Source organism: Orcinus orca, chromosome 21 (genome assembly GCF_937001465.1).
Source record: "Orcinus orca chromosome 21, mOrcOrc1.1, whole genome shotgun sequence".
NCBI classification, from domain to species: domain Eukaryota; kingdom Metazoa; phylum Chordata; class Mammalia; order Artiodactyla; family Delphinidae; genus Orcinus; species Orcinus orca.
Genome location: NC_064579.1, coordinates 5,030,252 through 5,057,238, shown reverse-complemented (window position 1 = coordinate 5,057,238; position 26,987 = coordinate 5,030,252). Strand labels below are relative to the sequence as shown.

General features: G+C 37.7%; 2 protein-coding genes across 14 annotated transcripts in view; both read left to right on the top strand.

The window, feature by feature from the left end:
* Positions 1-22,924, top strand: part of ADAM9 (ADAM metallopeptidase domain 9) — a 102,954-nt gene extending 80,030 nt beyond the window's left edge. For both annotated transcript variants that reach the window (XM_033415058.2, XM_004284897.4), the window contains 6 exons: positions 5,095-5,175; positions 5,422-5,527; positions 10,782-10,923; positions 12,584-12,671; positions 19,431-19,498; positions 21,441-22,924. In XM_033415058.2, the coding sequence (XP_033270949.1) occupies positions 5,095-5,175; positions 5,422-5,527; positions 10,782-10,923; positions 12,584-12,671; positions 19,431-19,498; positions 21,441-21,534 (579 nt within the window). In that variant the 3' untranslated portion in view covers positions 21,535-22,924. The remainder of the gene's footprint in view (positions 1-5,094; positions 5,176-5,421; positions 5,528-10,781; positions 10,924-12,583; positions 12,672-19,430; positions 19,499-21,440) is intronic.
* A 2,446-nt stretch (positions 22,925-25,370) lies between these two features.
* The window catches only part of ADAM32 (ADAM metallopeptidase domain 32), a 159,792-nt gene continuing 158,175 nt past the window's right edge, over positions 25,371-26,987 (top strand). For 2 of the 12 annotated variants that reach the window (XM_049704281.1, XM_049704278.1), the window contains exon 1: positions 25,376-25,620. In XM_049704281.1, the coding sequence (XP_049560238.1) occupies positions 25,563-25,620 (58 nt within the window). In that variant the 5' untranslated portion in view covers positions 25,376-25,562. Of the gene's footprint in view, positions 25,621-26,987 lie in introns of all 12 variants that reach the window. The other 10 variants (XR_007474639.1, XM_033415009.2, XM_049704279.1 and 7 more) reach the window with 9 other exon arrangements.

The following is a 26,987-nucleotide window of genomic DNA, read 5'->3' as shown; positions in this document are numbered from 1 at the left end:
AGAAAGAGTTATGATTCGGTTTGAGTCCAGAGGCAGGAAAAAACCAATGCCCACCTAGAGGGCAGGCAGGTAGGAGAAATTCTCTCTTATTTGGAGGAGGGTCAGCCTTTTCATTTTATTCAGGCCATTAACTGATTGGACGAGACCAACATACGGACAATCTGCTTTACTCATTTGATCAACTTATGTATTAAGCACATCCAAAAACATCCCACAGAAACATCTAGAATAATATTAGATAAAATATCTAGGCACTCTGTGGCCCAGTCAAGTTGATACATGAAATTAACCATCACAGGTCCACACCTTGTCAGCTTGGTGTCCATATGCATCTCCTTAAACCATACATAATCTCCAAGACAAAAACAATCTTCAAAACAATCTTGAAGACAATAGCACAGTCATAATTCTGCCTAACATGGTAGAAAAACTGTGTACAACCATTGTATCCTGCTTACAACTGAAAATGCACTACTTCGAAGAGGAGATAAAATCTTTGGCCATTGTTTACTTTTCTTAATATCCTGTAACTTAAATCCTGTGATGTAAAGTTAACAATACTTAAAGTCAATACATTGTGAGTTACCTAAGGGACTAAGAGAGAGAAGAAAAAGATATTTGATACACATATACACACAAGCATATCATAACAAAATAAGGAGGAAATACTCATGATAATTACATTTTTTTTTCTGTAATATAGTTATAGCTGCTATTTTTAACTACCTTCTTCCCTACTAATTCTGTATTCTCTTTGCCTTCAGCAAGGACCTCAGCTGATTATGGTTCTTTACTTGGCAAGATGCCCTAAACCTTCATTCCTGAAGGCTCTGGGCTCTTAGTAGTCCTGCCAGGATTGGGTTGTTGTAGTTTTCTATTGGTCTTTATCACAGGGTATGATAATATTAAGAAATGCCCTAAGGGATCTCCTGTATTCCAGACATACTCTTCCTTACTACTATTGTGGAGTAGCAGTCCAATTTCCCCTTGGGAGTCAGGATCAGTCACCCCAGCCTACAGTAACTCCCTTCTTTGTTTATTCAGAGGCATGAACTTAACTGGAAGTCTTAACTTCCAGTTCAGTGGCATCACTGTTGTGTCTCCTGATGGAAGCATAACTCCCTCTAGAGCTAAGACTTCTAGGCCAACAGAGCATAAGGTCCTGGGAGCAGTAAGCAAACATTTTGCTAGTGGGTCACAAGGAGAAATAGTAAATGGTGCCACTGCACTTCCACCCCTTCAGTCCTGGACCCATGGCTCCTGGCGCCCTCTGTCTCATATAGGTGGACACATAAAAGTAATCATCACAGTCAGTTATTACAAGTTATGAAGTTCAGAGTGAAAATGTGAATTGGAAAAAAAATCTGTAAAAGATGGTGGATTGTAATATTCATTTATCCTGTTTGCCTTGCCAATATCTCTCAAAATATAAAGAAACAAATTAGGGAATAGATTCCAAAGTTTGAAGTATATGAGATTTCATCAGTAGATAAAAACTTCAACACGTTTTGAAACTGAAAGAGGAGAGAAAGTATTGATAGTTTGACTGAGTAGTGGGACCTACAACTTACAGTGCAGACTGATAGGGTGTGAACAAAGAGCCTGTATCTTAGTCTGGCAGAACCCTAAACAGATTGGTGATTTGGAAACAGTGGTTATAGCTGAGAGGGGTTGGTGGAGGGAGGCATGGTATTGAAAATGGACTTAAATTTATTCTACCAATGGAGAGGCTAGCTCTTCTGTCTGTCTGCTTCTCCTATCTTGTCAACAAAGCATCAGCAACCAGTTGCCTGTTCCCCTGGGAACAGGTTGGAGATAAGAAGATAAGATTTTTGATATTATTTGGTCATCCTCCTAGGAGATACCTGTCTCCCTGTCCTAACCCTAGTATACTGTTCTCCTTCATGCATGTATAACTGGACTATAGATGGATTGTTACATAAACTTGGACAATTCTATGAGGAAGCTGAACAAAAAGACTGAAACAGAAAAATGAGAGAGAAGCTAAAAGCCTGCAAGGATCAACTAAAGATTTTAAAATCCAACTAATTTAAATCTCTAATTTAGAGAAAGAAAACAGTGAAGCGAACTTGTGTCAGAGTACTTGTGAGGAATAGCTTCCAGAGACAAACCCTTGGCCCCCCCAAAACAAACAAAGGTCACATATAAAGGGATGAGATTGAGAATTGAAATCTGGGAACCAAGGGAGCAACACATTCATGTTTCCGAAAGATTCTCAACCTAGAATTCTATACACAGCCTAAGTAGCAATGAAGTGAGAGAGCACAATAAAAACATTTTAGACAATGTATCGTTTCAAATTTTCTTTTCAGAAAATTTATCTTTATTTATCCTGTCTTAGGAAATCATCTAACACAATGTTCTAACAAATGAGGAAGTATACCAAAAAGAGAATTATAGTCTAGGACACAGAAGAACGTCAAAGAGAAATTCTAAAATTGCAGCTATGTACCAGGCCAGTAGAGTAATCAATTTAGATTGGAGCAAGCGGACCCTGCAGGGAGGTTTCTAGAGAAAGAGGGAACTTGAAAGAGGAAAGGACATGAGAACTTTCTTTTTTTTTTCTGTGAAGAGATTGAATACTGATATGACAAAGGCCAGTTGTATAAGAAGAAAGACAAGTATTAGCTGTAGTAAAAACAAAAGCTATATAAGAAGGAAAATACACTCTTAGTAACTCGCTTTGAAATCAACAGTGTTTTGTCCTCATTGTTGGCAAGGGATATTTATTCCCTTCTTTATTGTTTCCTTGTGGAGGAACTTCCATGATAATAACATTCCCAGGCTTTTAAGTGACTGGGAGGTGAGAAGAGGCTGGGAGAGTGGCACTTAAGACTCTCAGAGGATATTAAAGGAATGCAGATCCTACTGTGAGGTGGACTCCATCAAGAAGCCCACCCATGAGCGTCTGGGGATGCTTTGCCTGCAGATCCCCCCAGGTGGCCAACAGGCACCTCCAGCTTGCTGCATGCCTTACCCAGACACCCTTCACCCTGTGGCCAGCACTCTACATGCCCTCCCAACAGTGGTGCAAGAGTGAGCTTTTGCAGACAGCTAGTGAGCATGTGCAGAGAGCCAGCTAGAATCTGCTGGCCAGAGAGGGAACGCAGATTTGAGCTCCAGCTTTGGAAAGGGTTGTCAGCACTTGGCTTGGTATGTTGCAGGATTGAGAGAAGAGAATAGGCTTAAGAATTCTTCCCTAAGAGGGAGCAAGAAGTATGGAGCGGGCATGTCCTGGAGAATCTGAGAAAGCCTCAGAATCCCTAGCAGGACTGAAAGAAGGTATTTCTCTCATAAAGGTAGTTAGTAAAGACTGGAGGAGTTGACTGCTACTTCAGATGTGAAGAGAGTAATGCAGAACTTCCAGGAACATGAAAAGTCAAGCAAAGATGACAACACCAAAGGATCACAGTAATCTTCCAGTACCTGATCCCAAAGACATGATGATCTGTAATGTACCAATAAAGAATTCAAATAGCTGTTTGAAGGATGCTCAATGAACATAGAAAAAACAATTTAATGAGATCAGGAAAGCAATGCATGAACAAAATGACAAGTTTAACAAAGAGATAGAAATCATAAAAAAAGTACCAAACAAATTCTGGAGCTGAAGAATATAATGGATGAAATGGAAAAAAATATAATGGCATCAACCTTAGAATGCATGAAGCAGAAGAAAGAATCTGTGAGCTGGAAGATAGGAACTTTGAAATGATCCATTCAGAGGAAAAGAATAACAGAAGAATGAAAAAGCATGAAGGAAGCTGATGTGATCTATGGCATAACATCAAAAGAAGCAATTTGTGAATTATTGAGTTCCAGAGTAAACTAGGGAGAAAGGGGCAGAAAGCTCATTTAACAGAATGATGGCTGAGAACTTCCCAAAGCTGAGGAGAGAATTGGATATCCAAGTTCGCGAAGCAAATGGGTCATCAGACAAGTTCAACTGAGAGATCTTCTTCAAGACACATTATAATAAATCTGGCAAAAATTAAAAAAAAAGAATTAAAGAAAATGCAGCAAGAAAACGGAAACTTGCAACTTACAAAGGAAACTGCACAAGGCTATCAGTGGATTTCTCAGCAGAAATCTTACAGGCCATATTCATATTCATATTCATTTATTCTTCTTAGTCCATATTCATATCTTTCTGTTTTTCTGTTGGGTTATCTTTGTTATTGTTTTTACAGGCTCCTCATATATAAAGAATATTAACTGATAGTTATGTCTGTTGTAAATATTTTTTTCCAGTTTGTCATTTGTTTTGCCATAAAAAATTAAAATATCATGGAATCATTTCAATTTTGTCTCTTAAAAAGAATGTCTGTATATGAATTAGTTTCATAATTAGTCATGATATTGGAAGACAGGTTTTGTCTTGTCACAAAGTATCTTTTTATTCTTATTTTGGAAAGAATTTTAAAAATTAACGTGAGTGTCAAAGTTTATCAAATGCTTTTTTTTTTTTTTGCGGTACACGGGCCTCTCACTGCTGCGGCCTCTCCCGTTGTGGAGCACAGGCTCCAGACGCGCAGGCTCAGCGGCCATGGCTCACGGGCCCAGCCGCTCCACGGCATGTGGGATACTCCCGGACCGGGGCACGAACCCGTGTCCCCTGCATCAGCAGGCAGACTCTCAACCACTGCGCCACCAGGGAAGCCCTCAAATGCTTTTTTGATATTTATTTTAATAATGACAATTTATGTAAGGTATTATAATAATAGATTTCCTATCATTGATCCTTTTCTGTAGTAGTGGGATCATCTCTGACTTGAAAAAAATCCATTTGTGAATGTTTTACTTTGAATTTCACATTTATATATGTATGGAAGGAAAGATTATAGTTTTATCTTTGTTTTTGGCCTTTGTGTCATCTTTGATCATTAGTTCTATCTAAATTAGTTAATTTCACTTATTTTTCTAAATTTTCAAATATGTGATATGGGAATTAACTATTCCTGAAAAGTGTGAAAGAATTCACCTATGAAATAATCTACACCCAGGTCTGTTTTTTTCTGGCTAGTTTATTAATGTGTTCAAGTTTTCTTTACTCATTAGTTCTTTTTTTTTCAGATCTGTAGAAATTTCCAATGTGTAAATGCGTCTGTTCTGAATTATGACTGTGATATTCAGAAAAAGTGTCATGGACATGGGGTAGGTAATAGCCTCTTTTGGTTTGTTCATGAAAGTAATGCTGAATAATGAGAATAGTAGTGAGGATTCTCTGTAAGACTTCTTAGATTTTTAGATATTGGGGAATTTAGATACCTGATAAATTGTTCATTCTTAAAAAGTGTCTATGGATTTGCATGAATTTAGTCTTTTCTCTTGGTTTCTATTCTTGAGTTCATCGTGTAGAGCAACATTCACAATTAACAAAAGTGGTGTTTTGTTTTGAAGGTATGTAACAGCAATAAGAATTGTCACTGTGACAGCGGCTGGGCTCCCCCCTACTGTGAGGCTACAGGGTACGGAGGAAGTGTGGATAGTGGACCTGCATACAATGGCAAGTAATGTGGAGGGAAGTTAGTGTGGTCTCTCAGTGGCCCATGTCAAAAGTGGGGCATCCTTGTCCCTTGCCCTTGCTTCCACATCTGTTAATCTATTTGTGTCTTTATATTTAAAGTTGGTTTCCTGTAGGTGGCCTATAGCTGGGTCTAATCCATTCTGCCCATCTCTGCCTTTTTTTTTTTTTTTTTTTTTTGCGGTACGCAGGCCTCTCACTGTTGTGGCCTCTCCCGTTGCGGAGCACAGGCTCTGGACGCGCAGGCCCAGCGGCCATGGCTCACGGGCCCAGCCGCTCCGCGGCATGTGGGGTCTTCCCGGACCTGGGCATGAACCCGTGTCCGCTGCATCAGCAGGCGGACTCTCAACCACTGCGCCACCAGGGAAGCCCATCTCTGCCTTTTAATTGAGTTGTTTTGGCCAATTATATTTAATTTGATTATTGATATGTTTGGCTTTAAATCTACCACATTGATATTTTTCTATCACAGTCTCCCTTCATGTGATACTGTGCCATTTCAGGATCCTTCCATGTCTCTCCTCTCAGCTTTTGTGCTATTGTCGTCATACTACATATGTTATAAACCTATAATACATTGTGATTATTTTTGCTTTAAACAGTTGATTATTTTTAAAAGAAATTTAAATAATAGAAAAGGTCTTTATATTTACCCACATAGTTACCATTTCTGGTGCTCTTCATTTTTTGTGTAAAGTCAGATTTCCATCTGGCATCATTCAATTTCTGCTTGAAGGTCTTTTTTTCACATTTCTGCTGGTGACAAATACTTTTACCTTTGTATATCTGAAAAAGTATTTTGCCTTCTTCTGGAATGATGACTGGGTAAAGAATTCTAAGGTGACAGTTTTTTCCCCCCCTTTTACTTCTTCACAGATGTTCCTATGTTGTCTTTTGACTTGCACTGTTTTTCCTGAGAAATCTGCCATCATCTTTTTTTTGTTTGTTTTCTGTTTATAGTGTGTCTCTTTTTTACCCTCTGGTTGCTCATAAGATTATCTCTTTATCTCTCATTTTTAGTATTTGATTATAATGTGCCTTGGTGTGCTTGGGATTTCTTAAACTTTTTGGATTTGTGCTGTTATAGTTTTCTTCAAATTTGGAAAAATTTTGGTCATTATTTCCTCAAATATTTTTTCTTCCTTTTTCCTTCTTTTTCCTCTCCCTCAGGGACTCCCATTACATGTATATTTGGCTACTTGGAGTTCTTTCACATCTCAGTGATTTGCCTTGATTTTTAAAAATTCTTTATTCTTTGTGTTTAACTTTGAATAGTTTCTATTGTTATTCTTCAAGTTCACTCTTCTTCTGTGATGTCTGATCTGCCATTAATTCCATCCAGTGTATTGTTTATCTTAGACATTGAAGTTTTTATCGCTGTAAGTTCTATTTCTCCCTCCCTTTTCCTTTCGTTTTCTTTCTCTCTCTCTCCTTCTTTCTTTCCCTCTCTCTTTTTCTTTGCCTGCTTTCCTTCCTTCCTTCCTCCCTCCCTCCATCCCTCCCTCTCTCTCTCCCTCCCTTCTACTCTCTCTTTCTCCGTTCCTCCCTCCCTCCCTTCCTTCTTTCCTTCCTCATGTCTCTACACAGCATGTTCAATCTTTACTTATCTTCTTGAACATGTAGAATACATTTATAATAATTTCTAATGTCCTTGTCTACTAATTCTATCATCTGTATCATTTCTTAGTTTTGATTGATTGATTTTCTCCTCATTTTGGGTCATATTTTTCTGCTTCTTTGCATGCCTTCTAACGTTTTTACTGAATGCCAGAAATTGTGAATTTTGCCTGTTGTATATTAGGTGTTTTTGAATTTCTATTGCTGAACTTTGGGCTTAAGCTTAAGTGGGCTTAAGCTACATGGATGTAGTACGGTTCTTTTGAATCTGTTTTTAAAGCTCTATTGGGGGGACCTGAGCAGCATTTAGCCTAGGGCTGATTTTGCCCCATTACTGAGGCAAACCCCTTCTGTTTATTCTACTCAATGCCATTAACTATGGAGTTTTCCACTGGAAATGGCAGGAACAGGTATTCTTTCCAGTCCTGTGTGAGTTCTTGGGTTTATTCCCACTAATCCTTTCAGGAGATTCTTTCTCTGGCTTCAGGTGGTTTCCTTACATGCATACACTGATCAGTACTCAACTGAGTATTTGAGGGGAACCCTTTGCAGATCTTTCAAGTTCTATCTGTGCAGCTGCCTCCCTTCTGGTACTTTGCCTGTGAACTCTAGTTGTCTTGGCTTCTTCCTCAGACAACTAGCGTGCATTCCTCAACTCGAGGAGACCACTTGGTTTTGCTTGGATTCCCACACCCCTCATCACAGTCTGTTAACTTTCTCTAGGCAGCAAACTGGGATTGTTGTAAAGCTCACCTTATTTGCTTTCTGTCTCTCAGGGATCGTTGTTCTTTATTGCCTTATGTCCAATGCCATGAAAACCATTGCTTCATGTATTTTGCCTGGTTTTCTGGTTGTTATAGCCGACAGGATAAATCTGGTCCCTATTACTGCATCTTGTCTAGAAGCGGAAGTCAGAACTATGGATATTAATGGCTGTGTATCATTCCATTGATGGATGTGCCATAACTTGACTTAGCTGTTGTCTAATTATTTGACATTAGGTTGTTTCTAAGTTTTCGATACACATTGATAACATTGTAGTGTACATCTTAATACTCATGCATTTTTCCCAATTGAAGTATAAATTGCCAGTTATGGTATTATTAGATTGAAAGGTATAATCCTTTTTATGATTCTTTATTTTTAATTAATTTAATTTATTTTATTTTTTAATTTCTTAAAATTTTTGGCTACATTGGGTCTTCATTGCTGCCTGCGGGCTTTCTCTAGTTGTGGTGAGTGGGGGCTACTCTTTGTTGCGGTGCGCAGGCTTCTCATTGCGGTGGCTTCTCTTATTGTGGAGCACAGGCTCAAGGCGCATGGGCTTCAGTAGTTGTGGCACATGGACTCAGTAGTTGTGGCTCATGGGCTCTAGAGCACAGGCTCAGTAGTTGTGGTGCACGGGCTTAGTTGCTCTGTGGCATGTGGGATCTTCCCGGACCAGGGCTCGAACCTGTGTCCCCTGCATTGGCAGGCAGATTCTTAACCACCACTGTGCCACCAGGGAAGCCCTAGATATGATTTTTTTATGCAGGGAAGCCTACAGGTTTTTTTTTTTTATGATTCTTGATAAAAATTCCAAATGAAGTTGTGTAATGCCACTGACAGTATGAAGGTACCAATTTTAACATACCTGGCCAGTGTTGGATGCTTTAATTTAAATTTTGTCTACTTATTAGTGAGTATAAACTGATACATCAAGCTTGCTTTAATTTTTCATATTTTTATTTTTAATTGGGTTGAGTGTTTCATATAACTTTTGGAACAGAAAGTTTTGGTACTTTTACAAATTTAAAACTATGAGGATAATTTCACTGTTTACCACTCGTGTTCATATTTACTATATTCTTTCACTAAAGAACATGAAACAGACAAAATTAATGTTAATTAATGAATTTTTAAAATTATAATGAGACTTTAAATCCATAAGCCATAAAAAATAAGATTGATAAATTCAGCTACCTCAGAACAATAAACTTATGCATGGAGAAAAGCATTGTACCATAAGACAAATGACAAAATGGGGAAAATATTTCCAACTCACATACAGATAAAACTATTCTCCCTAACATATAAAGGCTTTTAGAAACTGAGAAGAAAAAAAACCAATAGACCAACAGAAAAACAGTCAAAGGACTGAGAAGAAAAAGAAATACAATGTTTCCTTAAACATGAAAAGTTGCTCAAATCATAGTATAAAAAGAGAAATGCAAATTAAAATCATAAAAGATATAGTTTTTCACCTTCCAGGTTGGCAAACATGCAGAAGTTTGACTCTATAGGTGAGGCTGTGAGGAATTCTTGTATATTGCTGGCTGGCCTTCTAACTTTTAAAAGAAATTTATTTTATTGAAGTATAGTTGATTTACAATGTTGTGTTAATTTCTGCTGTACAGCAAAGTGATTCAGTGATACATGTATATACATTCTTTTCCATGTTCTTTTCCATTATGGTTGATCACAGGATATTGAATATAGTTTCCTGTGCTATATAGTAGTAGGACCTTGTTGTTTATCCATTCTATATATAATAGTTTGCATCTGCTAATCCCAAACTCCCAATCCATCCCTCTCCCTCCCCCCATTCCTCATGGCAACTACAAGTCTGTTCTCTATGTCTGTAAGTCTGTTTCTGTTTCGTAGGTAAGTTCATTTGTGTCATATTTTAGATTCTGCATATAAGTGATACCATATGGTATTTGTCTTTCTCTATCTGACTTACTTTAATTGGTAGGGTAATCTCTAGGTCCATCCATGTGGCTGTAAATGGCATTATTTCATTCTTTTTTATGGCTGAGTAGTATTCCATTATATATATATGTACCACATCTTCTTTATCCATTCATCTGTCGATGGACATTTAGGTTGTTTCCATGTCTTGGGTATTGTGAATAGTGCTGTTATGAATATAGGGGTGCATGTACCTTTTTGAATTATAGTCTGAACATATGGCATGCTAACTTGTAACCATCACTGTGGTAGACAGGTTTATAGTGCCTTAAAAAAAAATGATGAATGCCTTCACCTTCTGATACAGCAATTCTACTTTTGGGAAATTATTCTACAGATATACCTGCACCAAAATGATATGACATATGTACAAGGTTATTCATTGTAACATTTTTTTTTGTAACAGCGAAGATTGGAAAAATAAAAGTATTAGTAGGGTACTTACTGACTGAATAAACTACGGGACATCCTTGCAATGGAGTTTTGTATAGCTGTATAGAAAATGAGGTGGTGCTGTATGTATAGTTTGGGAAGATATGTAGTATAGCTAAGTGATAAAAGTAATGTGTGGAATAGCATTTATGCCATGCTACCTTTTGTGTAAGAAAGGGTTAACAATAGAACATATTTTGTTCTTGCTTATATTTACATGAAGAAATACTGTAAGATTATATAAGAAATTAATAAAAGTGGTTATCTTCAGGGAGGCAAAAATGAAGTGGGTAAGCATGAGGAGTGAACAAGACTTCTCAATATATTTCAGTTTATATCAGTGTGACTTTTGAACAATGTGAAAATTAATGTAAAACGTATCATCACCTAGTATGTTCTAGTTAATATGAGTTAACTTCTAATTTAATGATCATTAATGTAAAATCCTTCTCTGTAGAAAAGAATACCGCCTTGAGGGACGGACTTCTGGTGTTCTTCTTCGTCATTGTTCCTCTTACTGCATTGGCTGCTTTTGTCTTCATTAAGAGAGACCAGCTACAGAAAAGCTACTGCAGAAGGAAGAGATCACAAACATATGAGTACTTAGATTATTTTTCTTTTAAATTCATATTAAAAATTTTAAAGTATAATAATTATTAATGATGACAGTCATATCATAGAAGCTGGTTTAAAAATAGGGTTCTAAGTTACCTCTCCATTCTTTTGACATGATTAGCAGGAGTTAAAGGGCAGTGGTGACTCAGCCACCTATTATAATGGTGAGGGGAAAGGATTATGGTGACCAGCCTGTATGCTACTGAAAATGGCTGCTAGGATTCATTTTACTTGACTTTGCTTTCTGATAGTGGAGTAATTGGACCACAACTTCTGATTTGGGCTTCATTAAAAAATTTTCATCCATGTCTATTTCAAGTATCAGTTCTCATAGGAAAAGTGTTCTTCAAGTCTGTTTTGAAAACAGATATTGTGAATCATCAGCTTTTAAGAAATAAGCTTTGATGGAAGAAAGGGCTGTCATAATTCAGACAGCTTATATTTCTAGTCTGTGTGTTGGACTGTTATACAACTGTCTCTCAGCGATCACTTCTAACATGTTGGCATTGGAATGTAGCATATATTAGCCTGGGCCTTGTAGTCAGATCTAAGTTCAAGTTCCAGTTTGTCATTTGCTAGAATTATGAACTGGAATAATAAAAAAAGTTTCTGAGCATTGGTTTACTTCCTTTAAAATGGGAATAATGATATTGCCTATCTCTTCGGGTTGATGTGAGGATTAAATGAGGAAATACTAACAAATAAAACCCATAGCACAATGTAATTACTTAATAACTAATCTTTCTTATGATAATGGTCCAAAATGTTCAAATCTTGCCTCGATTGCTCACTTTACTTCATTGCCCTATTTCTAACTTACCTCACTTACTGTATAATGTTTTCCTAGAGTATCCTGATGTTAGCTTTATTTTTCTTAACGTATTCTAAAACAGATTTATATTTCTTTTTTTAAAAAATATAATTTATTGAGGCGTAGCACCCTCGCCCACCCTTTTCTTTGGCCACACTGCACTTGGCCAAGCACTTGGCTTGGCGGGATCTTAGTTCCCTGAATAGGGGTTGAACCCAGGCCACAGCAGTAGAAGCGCCAAGTCCTAACCACTGGACTGCCAGGGACTTCCCCAGATTTATGTTTCTACCCTTTTTATTAACTTCAGACTGACCAATCCCTATAGATAATTCCCCAGTCTGCATCTCTGAAATTTTAGTTCCATAGCAATAGCTATCTCCTATACACTTCTACCTAGCTGACTTACTATCATTTCAGCATGTCTAAATCTTAGCTGACATCTTTCCAGCCAGCTTGTTTGCTCCTCTTGGACTTCCTAATATTCAGAGTGACTACTTCAAACCTAGGAATATGCTTTTACTCCTCTCTGATCTCAGGAAGACTTGAGGAGAGAAGTTGGAGAACACTGGCCCAATTGACCAAACTACATAATTTCTTAGAATTTCAGTTTATTTAATTGTAAATGAGGTTAATAAAACTTTCTAGTACTCTAAGGATTAAAACTGGGTGAAAGCTAATAAAAATGCCATAAAAAGTTTAGTTGTCTTCATGATCATCATCACCACCACTACCAACAACATTGTTCTGTACTTGGGAAAATGCAAGGTCTATGTAATATATCATGTAGAAATGTTTTAATCTTAATTTAGCTCAAAAGTAATTGTATCTTTCAGGTCAGATGGCAAAAATCAAGCGAAAGTTTCTAGACAGCCAGTGAGTGTTCCTGGACATGCTTCTTCAGTGGCTCCTCCCAGAGAAGTTGTAAGTTTAAATGAAAAATTCTTTTTCTTTACTATATTATGATATCAAAGTTTTAAAGATTAAAAAAATTGTTACATCATATAGGAATAAACATAGATAATTTCCAAAGAATTTAGGAGTGTGGTCTATAGGTGGCCTCTGGGTTAGTTAATGGAATACCAGCAGGGTCCATGGCTCAGAGGAGATGGGAGAAAACATCTAGTCATTGAGAATGTCTTGCCTTGAAACCAAGCTTGGGAAATGACGTGGGATTTATGCTATCACTGTTTTCTCCTATGTCTGCTATCCTTCTGTTTTTAATGCCTGGCTTCCCCAGGGCATGTTACTGAAGATCTGGTGCTGAGCTCCTGGAATAATAGGCCTAGTTGTCTCAGCAGTGGGACCAGTAATCACTGTCCTTGGGAGTGTATTAGGGAATACTGGGATAATGATATACTTTTTCTAATGTGCATATATCCCTAAGAAGTATATAATATTACTTTATCTGCTTTTAAACATTATATGTTTTGCTTGCTATCTTACACATATATCTGCAACTTGCTTTTTCCTTTAACATTGCTTTGTGATTTGTCCCTAGCAATACATGTAGCTCTAATGCATTCATTTTCACTATTGATATAATGTTACATAAATACCACACAGTTTAAAAATCCATTTTTCTATTACTAGTTTCCAATTGTTCATTACTATGAACAAAGCTAAGGTAAACATTCTATATGTTTCTCATGCACATGTGTGAGTTCTAGGACTGTACTAGTACAGTGGTTACTATCCACATGTGGCTATTTAAATTTCATTTTAAATTAAATAAAATTAAGAATTCCATTCCTCATTGACATTTTAAACGCTCGATAGATCATATGTGGCCACTATTGTAGGGACACCACAGACATAGATTGTTTCCATCATTGTAGAAAATTCTGTTAGAGAGCTCTGATCTAGGGGCATACAGGAATTAAATTGCTGGGTTGAAAGATATGTGAATATTTACTGGAAAATGCCAAATTGTTTTCCAACAAGGTTACACCATTGGGTGATGTACTGTCAGTGGTGTATGAGCATTCCTGTCAAACTACATCTTTGCCAACACTTGGTACTGTCAGACTTTTAAAGTCTTTCCAGTTATGTGGAGGTAAGATGATTAGATATCCTTCTAATATGGAAGGATACATATGGAATCTCCCAGTTCTTCTCCCTTTTCCTTTATAAAAAAGAAACAAAACTTGTTATGCCCTTTTTCCCCCTTAACTATATATCTCAGAGATTTTTCCATATCACTACATATATAGGACGATCACACAGTCCCTACATATCCAAGTTAGAAATTATATATGTGTTCTTTTTCATCTTTGACATATTTTTTTCCTTTTTTATTGTGGTAAAATATACATGCCATAAAGGTTGCCATTTTGACCATTTTTAAGTATACAATTCAGTGGCATTAATTACATTCACAATGTTGTGCAATCATCGCTGCTACCTATTTCTAAAACTTTTTCATTACCCCAAACAGAAACTCTGTACCCATGAAGCAATAAGTCCCCATCCCCCACACCGTAGCAACCACTATTCTACTTTTTAAAAAATTGAGATATGGGCTTCCCTAGTGGTCTAGTGGTTAAGAATCCGCCTGCCTAAGGCAGGGGACACGGGTTCGAGCCCTGGTCCGGGAAGATCCCACATGCCTCGCAGCAACTAAGCCTGTGCACCACAACTACTGAGCACGCATGCCACAACTACTGAAGCCTGCACACCTAGACCCTGTGCTCCGCAACAAGAGAAGCCCCACTTGCTGCAACTAGAGAAAGCCCACGCACAGCGATGAAGATCCAACACAGCCAAAAATAATACATAAATTAAATAAATAAATTTATTAAAAAAATAGTGCAGCCTTGGGGCAGGGTCCTGGTTCCCCCTCAAGGGATATACATAACAAGATCTAAAAAAAAAAAAAAAATTGAGATATAATAGACATAACATATAAGTTTCAGGTATACAACATGATTCAATATTTGTGTATGGTATGAAATGAGCACCACAGTAAGTCTAGTTAACATCCATCACCACACATAGTTACAAATTTTTTTTCTTGTGATGAGAACTTTTAAAGTTTGCTCTCTTAGCAGCTTTCAAATATGCAATGCAGTGTTATTAACTATAGTCACCATGCTGTACATTATATCCCCAGGACTTATTCATCTTATGACTGGTAACTAGTACCTTCTGACCACCTTCATGTGTTTTCACCCATCTCCCTCTCCTGCCTATGTCATTCTGCAATCTGTTCTCTGTATCTAAGAGTTTGGTATTTTTTGGTTTGTTTGTTTGTTTTTAGAGTCCACATATAAGTGAGATCACACAGTGTTTGTCTTTTCCTGTCTGACTTATTTCACTTAGCCTGAATGCCCTCTAGTCCATCCATGTTGTCACAAATGGCAAGATTTCCTTTTGTTTGGTGGCTGAATAATATTCTTTTATATATATATATATATATATATATATATATATATATGCGCCACAGATGGACACTTAGGCTCTTCCACATGTTGGCTGTTATAAATAATGCTGCAATGAACATGGGGGTGCAGATATTTTTACAAGTTAGTGTTCTCGTTTTCTTTGGATAAATACCAAGAAATAGAATTGCTGGATCATATGGTAGTTGTGTTTTTAATTTTTTGAGGAACCTCCATACTGTTTTCCATGGTGGCTGTACCAATTTATTATACATTTGCGTCAGCAGTGCACAGAAGTTCCCTGTTTTCCACATCAAAATCAAGGGTTGTAAATTAGTGGTATTTACAGTACCAGTTAGGTACTGTATAGGTTTGGCAATACATTTTTGGAAGATTTTATTTAAAATACATGGACATAGGAAATATGTTACCTTTTAACTAATGGAGTTGATTAGGGCCAAGATAATACTTCATTATTTTTGAATTTAAAAAAATATAATTTTGACTAGGGCCCAGGGAGCCTGCTGAGCTCCCAGGCCGGTCCCATGCCCTCCAAGGCCCCCCCTTCCCTCCCCGGCCACATTGGTCCTGGGGACATAAGAGAGTAGGCCAGGGAGATCAGGAGAAGCAGGTGGGAGGGGCCCTCCCAGACCCCAGACCAGAGGAAAAGGAGAGGAGGGGAGGGCGTTTGCCCTGCCCACACGAGCCCAGAAAGCCTGCTGGGCTCCCAGGTGAGGTCCCCTGCCCTCTGAGACCGGGGGGGGGGGGCACGCCTGGGCCCCTTCTGTTCCATTGAGCCTAAGCCCCACCCCCTTACCCCCCATCTTTTACAGCCCTGTGGGTGCTAAGCATAGGCCCTGCCCACCACTCAAATCTCACCTTTGCTTAGGCCCCGCTCTCCACAGCCAAGGCCTTCCCCCCTGCCCCTTTTTTCTTTTTTTTTTTTTCTCCTTTTCCCTCCTCCTCTTTTTTTACTATTGTGATACTGATGTACCTTCTGGTTGTGGATTCATCTATATTTTTATTTTTACATTCTTTCTAACATAACTGTTAGTTTCCTAGCCTAATTTTATTTTTTGCTTTGTTATTGTTCTTTTTCTCTTTTTTTCCACCCCATGTGGCTTGAGGGATCCTGGTTTGCAAGCCTGGGTTTGGGCAGAAGCTCCTGCGGTGGGAGCTCTGAGTCTGCACCACTGGACTAATGGGAACCTCAGACCCCAGGGAATATTCACTGGAGTGAGGTCTCACAGAGTTCCTCATCTCATCACTAAGACCCAGCTCTATCCAATAGCCTACAGACTCCAGTGTTGGGAGCCTCAGGCCAAACAACCAATAAAACAGGAACACAATCCCACTCATTAAAAAAAAGAGAGACAGCAAAAAAATATGTCATAGATGAAGGAGCAAGGTAAAAACCTACAAGACCAAATAAATGAGGAGGAAATAAGTAATCTACCTGAAAAAGAATTAAGAGTAATGATAGTAAAGATGATCCAGAATCTCAGAAACAGAATGGAAGCACAGATTGAGGTAATACAAGAAATGTTTAACAAGGACCTAGAAGAAGTACAGAACAAACAGAGATGAACAGCACAATATCTGAAATGAAAAATACATTAGAAGGAATCAATAACAGAATAACTGAGGCAGAAGAATGAATAAGTGAACTGGAAGACAAAATGGAGGAAATACTGCCCTGGAGCAGAATAAAGAAAAAAGAATGAAAAGAATTGAAGACAATCTCAGAGACCTCTGGGACAACACTAAACACACCAACATTCGAATTATAGGGGCTCCAGAAGAAGAGAAAAGAAAGGGTCTGAGAAAATATTTGAAGAGATTATAGTGGAAAACTTCCCTAACATGGGAAAGGAAATAGTCACCCAAGTCCAGGAAGCACAGAGAGTCTCATACAGGATAAACCCTAGGAAAAATACACCAAGACACATATTAATCAAACTAACAAAAATTAAATTCAAAGAAAAAACAATAAAAGCAGCAAGGAAAAACAAAAACTAACATACAAAGGAATCCCCATAAGGTTATCAGCTGATTTTTCAGTGGAAACTGCAGGCCAGAAGGGAGTGGCAGGATATACTTAAAGTGATGAAAGAGAAAAAGCTACAACCAAGACTACTCTACCCAGCAAGGATCTCATTCAGATTCAATGAAGTCAAAAGCTTTTCAGACAAGCAAAAGCTAAGAGAATTCAGCACCACGAAACCAGCTTTACAACAAATGCTAAAGAAACTTCTCTAAGCGGGAAACACAAGAGAAGAAAAAGACCCACAAAAAAAACCCCCGAAAACAATTAAGAAAATGGCAATAGGAACATACATATCAATAATAACCTTGAATGTAAATGGATTAAATGCCCCAACCAAAAGACACAGACTGGCTGAATGGATACAAAAACAAGACCTGTATATATGCTGTCTACAAGAAACCCACTTCAGACCTAGGGACACATACAGACTGAAAGTGAGGGGATGGAAAACGGTATTCCATGCAAATGGAAATCAAAAGAAAGCTGGAGTAGCAATACTCATATCAGATAAAATAGACTTTAAAATAAAGACTGTTACAAGAGATAAGGAGGGACACTACATAATGATCAAGGGATCAATCCAAGAATAAGACACAACAATTATAAATGTTTATGCACCCAAATAGAAGCACCTCAATACATAAGGCAAATGCTAACAACCATGAAAGGAGAAATCGATCGTAATACAATAATAGTAGGGGACTTTAACACCCCACTTACACCAATAGACAGATCATCCAAACAAAATAAATAAGGAAACACAAGCTTTAAATGACACAATAGACCAAATAGATTTAATTGATATTTTTAGGACATTCCACCCAAAAGTGGTAGAATACAGTTTCTTCTCAAGTGCACATGGAACATTCTACAGGATAGATCACATCCTGGGTCACAAAGAAGCCTCAGAAAATTTAAGAAAATTGAAATCATATCAAGCATCTTTTCTGACCACAACACTATGAGATTGGAAATCAATTATAGGAAAAAACCTGTAAAAAACACAAATACGTGGAGGCTAAACAATACATTACTAAGGAACCAAGAGATCATGAAGAAATCAAAGAAGAAAGAAAAAAAATACACAGAAACAAATGACAATGAAAACATGACGACCCAAAATCTATGGGATGCAGCAAAAGCAGTTCTAAGAGGCAAGTTTATAGCAATTCAATCTCACCTCAAGAAACAAGAAAAATCTCAAATAAACAATACACTTTTAAAACAACTAGGGAAAGAAGAACAAAGAAAACCCAAAGTCAGTAGAAGGAAAGGTGTGGTGAAAACGGAACACTCCTACACTGTTAGTGGGAATGTAAATTGATACAACCACTATGGAAAACAGTATGGAGGTTCCTTAAAAAACTAAAAATAGAACTACCATATGACCCAGCAATCCCACTGCTGGGCATATACCCTGAGAAAACCATAATTCAAAAAGAGTCATGTACCACAATGTTCATTGCAGCACTATTTACAATAGCTAGGACATGGAACCAACCTAAATGTCCATCAAGAGATGAATGGATAAAGATGTGGCACATGATATACAATAGAATATTACTTAGCCAGAAAAAGAAACAAAATTGAGTTATTTGTAGTGAGGTGGATGGACCTATAGTCTGTCATAGAGTGATGTAAGTCAGAAAGAGAAAACAAATACCATATGCTAACGCATATATATGGAATCTAAAAAAAAAAAAAAAAAAAGGTACTGATGAACCTAGTTGCAGGGCAGGGATAAAGAGGTAGACATAGAGAATGGACTTGATGACATGGCGTGGGAGAGCGAAGCTGGGGCAAAGTGAGAGTAGCATCGACATATATACACCACCGAATGTAAAATAGTTGGCTGGTGGGAAGCAGCAGCATAGCACAGGGAGATCAGCTAGGTGCTTTGCGATGACCTAGAGGGGTGGGATAGGGAGGGTGGGAGGGACACGCAAGAGGGAGGGGATGTGGGGACATAGGTATGCATATGGCTGATTCGCTTTGTTGTGCAACAGAACCTAACACGGTATTGTGAAGCAATTATACTCCAATAAAGATCTATTAAAAATATATACAATCTTAAAAATTAAATATTCTACACTCAGTAGCAAAGACATGTTGAATAAGTGAAGTATTTTAAAATGTCAACATTAATCGTCATCTATTCATTGATTTTTAAATTGATTACTTTTATATGGAAAATAAACTTTATAGAAAATATATTTATGAGTGCACTGTGGTAATAACTTTTTTTTTCCTTTTTAGCCTATATATGCAAACAGATTTCCAGTACCAACTTATGCAGCCAAGCAGCCTCAGCAGTTCCCATCAAGGTCTGAAGTGAATTTGCTTAGATTACTTGACCAGAATAAAACCCAGGGTTAATGTCTAAATAGTTCTCTTGTACTTTTAATTTAATTTAGGACAAGGTATTTGTTGCTAACAGTTTAGATAGAACACAATTTGCAGAAAAACTTTTAAGAGCTTTTATATAAGTTTTGTCATATTAATGCAGTGTCGGAATGAAATTTTAAAGAAGCCCAAACAAGACATTCAACAGCTGCTGTAGCCTTTGGTGTCTGTAAGATTCAGAAGCAACGACCTTTAAAATAACCAGCAATGGGAAATCAGATAGGCTGGACCAGCCTTCTTATTAGGAACAGCTAGAAAAAAGCTAGACAATATAAGAAAATATGTATTTCAAGGCATCAGAAAACTACCAAGGAAATGAGAGATTATGGGACTATGGTCCAGGAGAGGAAGGCAGTCCAGAGATAATCTCAGCTTTGGGGACCATATTTCATCCTAGCCTGTAAATATCTACCTATTCTGAACGTGAGAGGATAGGAAGCTGAGGAGAGCTTTCAACAAACTCATAGGGATGAGGGGACAAAGACTGGAGCCCTGTCAAGGAGGTGGTACCCTGGCAAATATCCCAGTCTTTGTGTTGGGACCCCGGGGTAAGGGTGAATCAGACCCTCAACTTATTTCCTGCAGTTTTATTATTATTTTTTTAATGTTTGGCCCCCAGTTTAAAAAGCTAGACATATAAGAAAAGAAAATGTGACTAAAACCAAGAAAAGCAGACTCAGAGGGTATGCAATTAATATCAGAGATGGACTTTAAAGTAACTATGACAATTACATCACCGAATTAATAGTCAAGATTGAGAATTTCAGCACAAAACTAGATGTGCTGGACTTAAAAACCTAAAAAAAGAACTAAATGGAAATTCTAGAACTGAAAACCACAAGAAAAATAAAAGACTCAGTGGATGGGTGTAACATCAGCAAGAAAGGAGAAAATTTATTATAACATTTTGCATCACATAAAATACATCTCACCCCACCCACCCCGCGAAAGTCCTTCAAATTACAGTTGAATTGCACACTGAGTAGTATCCTCAAGTATAAACTTTATTATGCAGTGAGAGTGTACTGAAATCCACCTGAACCTCAGGAGCAGATTATATAAATAGTGAGACACATACTCACCATGCAAAGTTCTAGTATGTTATTGGAATAGAGGTATACTAGAATTGGATGAAGAAGTTAGGGAAGAGTATCCACAGGTTAAAGCATGAGAACTGAGAAGGACTGGTATAGAAGTCATAGCAGGTTTAATTCTCGAAGTGGAAATTATATTTGAGAGAGCTGGAATTTCAGTTCTATGTATGTATGTAAGGTTTATACTTAGTTGTGATTTGCTCCCCTTAAATCCTAACAGTACAAGAGGTAATTCACATAGTATCTTCAGTTGTCTTTTACAATTTGTCTTTTCTATTTCATGTACTGTCCTTTTTTTTTTTTTGCGGTACGCGGGCCTCTCACTGTTGTGGCCTCTCTCGTTGTGGAGCACAGGCTCCGGACGTGCAGGCTCAGCGGCCATGGCTCACGGGCCCAGCCGCTCCGCGGCATGTGGGATATTCCCAGACCGGGGCATGAACCTGCGTCCCCTGCATCGGCAGGCGGACTCTCAACCACTGCGCCACCAGGGAAGCCCCTCATGTACTGTCCTTTTTAAACACATATACACCAGCACCTTTGTACATTATTGGTTATATACTAGCATGACTTTAAGGTAGTTACTCCATTCTAGACTCCGATTGGAGACTTTTAACCATTACATATCCGATTCATAATGATCTCAGAATATAAGGTACCCTTAGGAATTGTCAGTGATGTCAAGAATGGTGTTATGTTGGGCTTGTAATGAAGGTAGAATTATTTCATATGGTTGAAACATACGATTAACTGTCTTTCTTCCCCCTCACAGGCCGCCTCCACCACAACCGAAAGTATCATCTCAGGGAAATTTAATTCCTGCTCGTCCTGCTCCTCCACCTCCGTTATATAGTTCCCTCACTTGATTGTTTTTTTTTTTTTTAACCTTTCATTTTGCAGACATCTTCAGGGAACTGAGCTAATACTTTTTTTTTCCTGATATTTTCTTGAAAAACCTTTCTTCCTGCTGCAATTATGAATGAAAACAAAATACCACCAAACAAACTTTGTTAATACAGAAAAACAGAACTTGAGTAGTGGGAAATGAGAAACAGAAGAAATGCAGTAAAGCCAGGGAATTTAGAATACATTTTCATTTCCATTACTGAATACATTTTATTCGGTCATCTGTGAGGTTAATGCACGTGACATGGATTATGTTATTTGAACACGTTACTGTAGTGATTTTCAAATTAACTGTATTGGTTTAAGTTTTGTCATTATGTGCTTAAATGTAATTCTGAATGTTGACCTTAGTTATCATTAATGTAGTTTCTGATTGAACATGTAATAATCTAATACCTGTGAAAACTAATTAGCTGTCAATTAATATCTAATATTTTTAATCTTGCACAGACTAATAATCATCACACACTAGAATTTTGTGTATCTCATTCACTACATGAATAAAGGAATACTCTGTCTTCAGAAGAATGCACAAAATACAGAATTAAGATACCATAATATAAATTTAAAAGTGCAAAAACACACTAAAAGTGTGTATGTGTATACTTACACACAGTTATTATCTTCCATTTTAATGAACATTCTATGGATATATGATTCTGTGGATTCTATGGCTAATAGATTCTGTGGATCTATCAATGGATAATGAATATTAGAAAAGTTAATTTAATAATAGAATTTCTATTATGAATCATGTTAAAGCATAGCATCCTTTTACAATAGCATTATTTTAAATTAATTATAAACTTTAAGGTACGAAGTATTTAATAGAACTAATCAGATACGCTGTTGATTCTTGGCTGTAATAAAAAGCAGGAACAATTATAATATCTTCAATCAATTGAGCTATCATAAAACCACTTGAGAATTTCATAAGCACTTTAATTTTAAGTCCAAAATCTGAAACTTCAAAGATTGCTATTAATATAATTTAGAATGTTTACATTTACTAAGGTGTGCTTGATAATGTCTCTGTTGACACTAATATTTTTAAAGAAATTAGGCTGGAGAAAGGAAGGAAGAAAAAGTTTTCTTAGATAAGTGCAAAAAAGTTAGTGGTATCTGTGAGTTATTGTCCCAGCTATGATAAAAAAATGAATTTTTACTGTGGAAGAAATGGTATGAATGATAAAAATTTAAGCACCTAAATTTTTTTGGTAATTTTTCATAATAAAGTTTATTAATAAGTTTATTAACTGAATTTCTTTAGTTTTTAAAAAATTTTTGGTTTGTGTATACATACATATACAAACATAAGATTTACAATAAATAAAATACTTGAAATTCTGATTTGTGTTGCCCAGTAATTTCTTAAATACTCAGCTATTTATAACCTTATTAATTAAAACATTATACTAATTTTCCAGACTTCTGCCAAATTGTGAACAGTGGCTTTTTGTTAAAAAGAAAAACAGATTGGTTTTGAATAAGACACATATCTGTCTTCTGAAGATGGTACATTATTTTAACAATCAGGTACATATTAAAAATTGTAAACAGTCCCAAATAAAGATTCTTCATTTCAATTTAAATCTCTGAATGAATTAATATACAACCAAAAATGTTTGTGTTTGTCACTGAGATAGTCCCACAGTTTTTGCACAGCTTTGCAATTGTCATTCATATCACTGAAATTTCACAGTTGGTAATATATTAACTATGCAACTTAAAACTTTTTTCAGAATTAGATAATTCCTTGGATCTTTGAATATTTAGAAAGTTGTTCTAAAAGACTGTTGATCAGTCTGAACTTCTTTTGCTTTTATATATATTTTTACATATATTTTATATTCTTTTCACTTAGGTTTGTCCTTGATTTATCTTGGATTGTTATTAAAAATTGTAAAATTTCTTGGTCATAGATGCCACTTAAAAATTTGAAAATATTAAAGGTAGTCTTTGCCATCTGCTAAAGATGTTTTAATAATCAAGGATAAATTGTATGTAACTTTGGTGTTGCTGTGTGACTGTGTTCACAAGCTTATTACCTTGTTCGAGGTATCGCATTTTCCCTTTCTATCAGGCAGCTGCCTGGGTCTCTAACCATCTAGTAAAACATGATCTAGGTTTTCTAAGCACAGATCAGATTTTATTAAATTCTATAAATGTTTACTGAAACTCTACCATGTTGCAGGTACCACAGTACATCATTAGGTCCTGTGATATATAAGTTCTGGATGAGACATGCCTCCCATTATAGAGAGAGCCATATACACAAGTAAGAATGACATAAAGTCTGCTTTTTAAAAGATTTAAACAGGAAAGGTTGCGGAGAAGGAAATAACAAAGAAGTGAAATAACTGGAAATCCATTCAAAGTACTTACCACTAATTAACAAGTCTAAGCCTTTACTGTAACGGTTCTAATGCTGTGAAGCAAGATGAAACCAGCTTTTGGCTCAACTACCCCCTAAAAGAAGTGTTAGTCTAGCATTTGTTGTTCCTGTTGAGATGCAAGCTATGTGTATACAGTTGACCCTTGAACCACGTGGGTTTGAACTGCACAGATCCACTTACAAGCTTTTTTGTTTTCCAATAAAAATACAGTGGCACTCCATATCTGCAGGTTCACATCCGTGGATTCAACCAACCGCAGGTGGTAAATAGTTCAGTATCCATGGTTGGTTGAATCTGCAGGTACGGAAATCAGAGGGCCAACATCGGGACTTGAGCATCTGGGGATTTTGGTATCCACAGTGGGTCCTGGAATCAATCTCCCCGTGGATACCGAGAGGCCAGCTGTATTTTTGTTGCCGTGTTTATGCTCATGATATTCTTTTGCAGACTTAGATTACCTTGTTGAAATCCTATGCATCCATAAAATTACATCTCAACTGTGAGTTTAGATGTGGTGATTCCCCAAACGAACTTTTCTGTGTTACCACGGGACCTTTTAGTTTGTGTATCTGCCGTTCTGTTAATTGGTGTGAGAGATTAACTCATTCTTGGGGATTTGAAAAGAATTGAAGGATAGTGCATATACGTAGAGACTGGGAGGTGAGTCTGGGAGGGAGGAGGCATTGCAGTCCAAGGTAATAAGGCAATTTTCATTCAGGAAAGACAGGAAGTCATAAGTAGTCATAGCACTGGGGATAGAAGAAAAGAGGCAGCAGCCTGGGCTCCGAATTTAGAATTTTTTGAATACTATGTTGAGGAATTCGGCCAGAATTTTCTACTGGAACATATGTACTGTAATTATGGGCAAAAATCTTGTCCATTTCATTCATTACATGAATGAATGAATATTTATTGTACTGAGAAGTTATTGAACAAGAGCAGGCCATCACATGAATTTTAGCCAACGGTTTGGGGAGAACCTTTTTGATTGGAAAAAAGTAGACACAGCCTGGTTACAAAGTGTATTTGGGCAGTGGGTATGGAAAAAAACCATAGCAGGTACTTTCCGAAGATACCAAAATCTACTCACTTTTCCCTTTCTTGGAATCGTTTTAAAATCTATCTGGATTTTTGTTGTTGTTGTTGTTTTAATTAAAAGACCTCAGCTTTAGGAAATATGAATGTATAATTCGTGTGTGTGTGTGTGTGTGTGTGTGCGCGTGTGCGTATGCGCATAGTGTTAAATTCACCAAGTAGTGTCTGATACAAAACAGCACACAATAAATGTTAGTTCTTTTAGGTCCATCCACACGAAGCAAAAAGTTTGTGGGGGACGATGACCGCGACGGAGAGGGCTGGGGTGGTCGGGGACCTCCAGATAACTGGCCACCGGGTAGAGCGGACTGCTGGGAAAAGAACTTCCTGCGGATCCGGACGCACGACTATAAAGGGAGGCGTGCCCTACAGGCGATTGGTGGACTGGGCGCTGAGTACCGGGCGCTCCGGTAGGTGCCGCAGCTTCGCGAGAACGGCGCTCACGAACGGCCAACGCAGTAGGGTTGAAGTCTCCGCTGGAAGACAGGAGTCACGAAATGTTCCGCCTAATGATGTTGCTAGCAGGGCTCCGTGGCTTGCTAACGTCAAGACCCGGTAAGCCCGAGGATGCCCTGTTTGTTACTCTGGTAGGGGGAGGAGGAAGATTTTTCTTTTCCTTCTTTAAACGCGTACCTGCTTGGGTCAAACTGCGCCTCGACTCGATTGAGAACTCGGCGCCCTTCCCTGCTTTTAGGTTTCTTTTGCCAGTCAGGAAACCGGGCAGTTTTTAGGCGCTCCGTAGGGCTACAGAACTGACTCACGAGAGAGGAAGATAGTTTTAATAAGCTTAAGGACTAAATCTCTGACGCCCTGACTCTCAGAATCTGGGTTTGGGGCAGCCGTTTATGGAGGTCTGTTAGGCACTCACAAAACTACCTCACAATTTCTTGCGCTCAGAAGCACCCCAGAAACTTCATGAACTCTACTCAAACTCCAGAAAACTGTGTCTCCTCAGATATCATCTGTTCCAGTATAATTTGTCCTACATTCAGTAACTTGTCCTGCAATACCAAAAAAATATTCTATTGCTGACATTGTGACAATACGGGGAACAGTTACAGAGTCCTCAAAATTTTAAAATATATTAGGGGGGGATTAAGATGCAAGTAAAATTTTAAGATATGTTCTTATTTTCCTTCCCTTTTTATACACTGTTCTGAATCTTCCCATTCTGTGTCAGTACATGGAATATCTTGTCTTCTCCTCCCCCATCTGCATAGTGTTCTGTGGCTTGGAGGTACCACAATTTAGCAGCCAGTTCTCTTATTAAAGGACTGTTGGATTGTTTCCAGTCATTTTGCTGTTACATGCTACACTGCTGAACTCGGACGGCACCCCCCGTGGCCCCCACAAAATACCCTAGACCGGGTGGCTTAAACAACAGAGATTTATTTTCTCACAGTTCTGGAGGCAGGAAGCCTGAAATCAGGGTGCTCTCATAGTGGGGATCTGGTGAGGTCTCTCTTCCTGGCTAGTAGACCGTTCCCTTCTTGCTGTGTACTCACGTGACCTCTTCTTTGTGAGCAGAGAGAAGGAGCAAACTCACTTGTCTCTTCTTACAAAGGCGTGAAACCCATCATGAGAGATCCATCTTCATGATCTCATCTAACCCTGATTACCTCCCAAAGATCCCATTGCTGAATACCATCACATTGGGAGTTAGGGCTTCCAATAGGAAAGCTGGGGCCGGGGGACACATCTTCACCATAACACCTGCAACATTTAAATACAGTGTTTCTGAAACTTTTCGGAATGTTTCTTTCAGCAAAGAAATGAACAAAAATGTAACAATTATTGAAGTTCTCAGAGAGCTTTTATGTTCTGCTTATATTCGTCAGTATTTGTCATATTAGAAATTAATGTAGAAATTTAAGAATTTTAATTAGTTCGTTAAAAAATAACAGTAATGTTACTGAACTCAG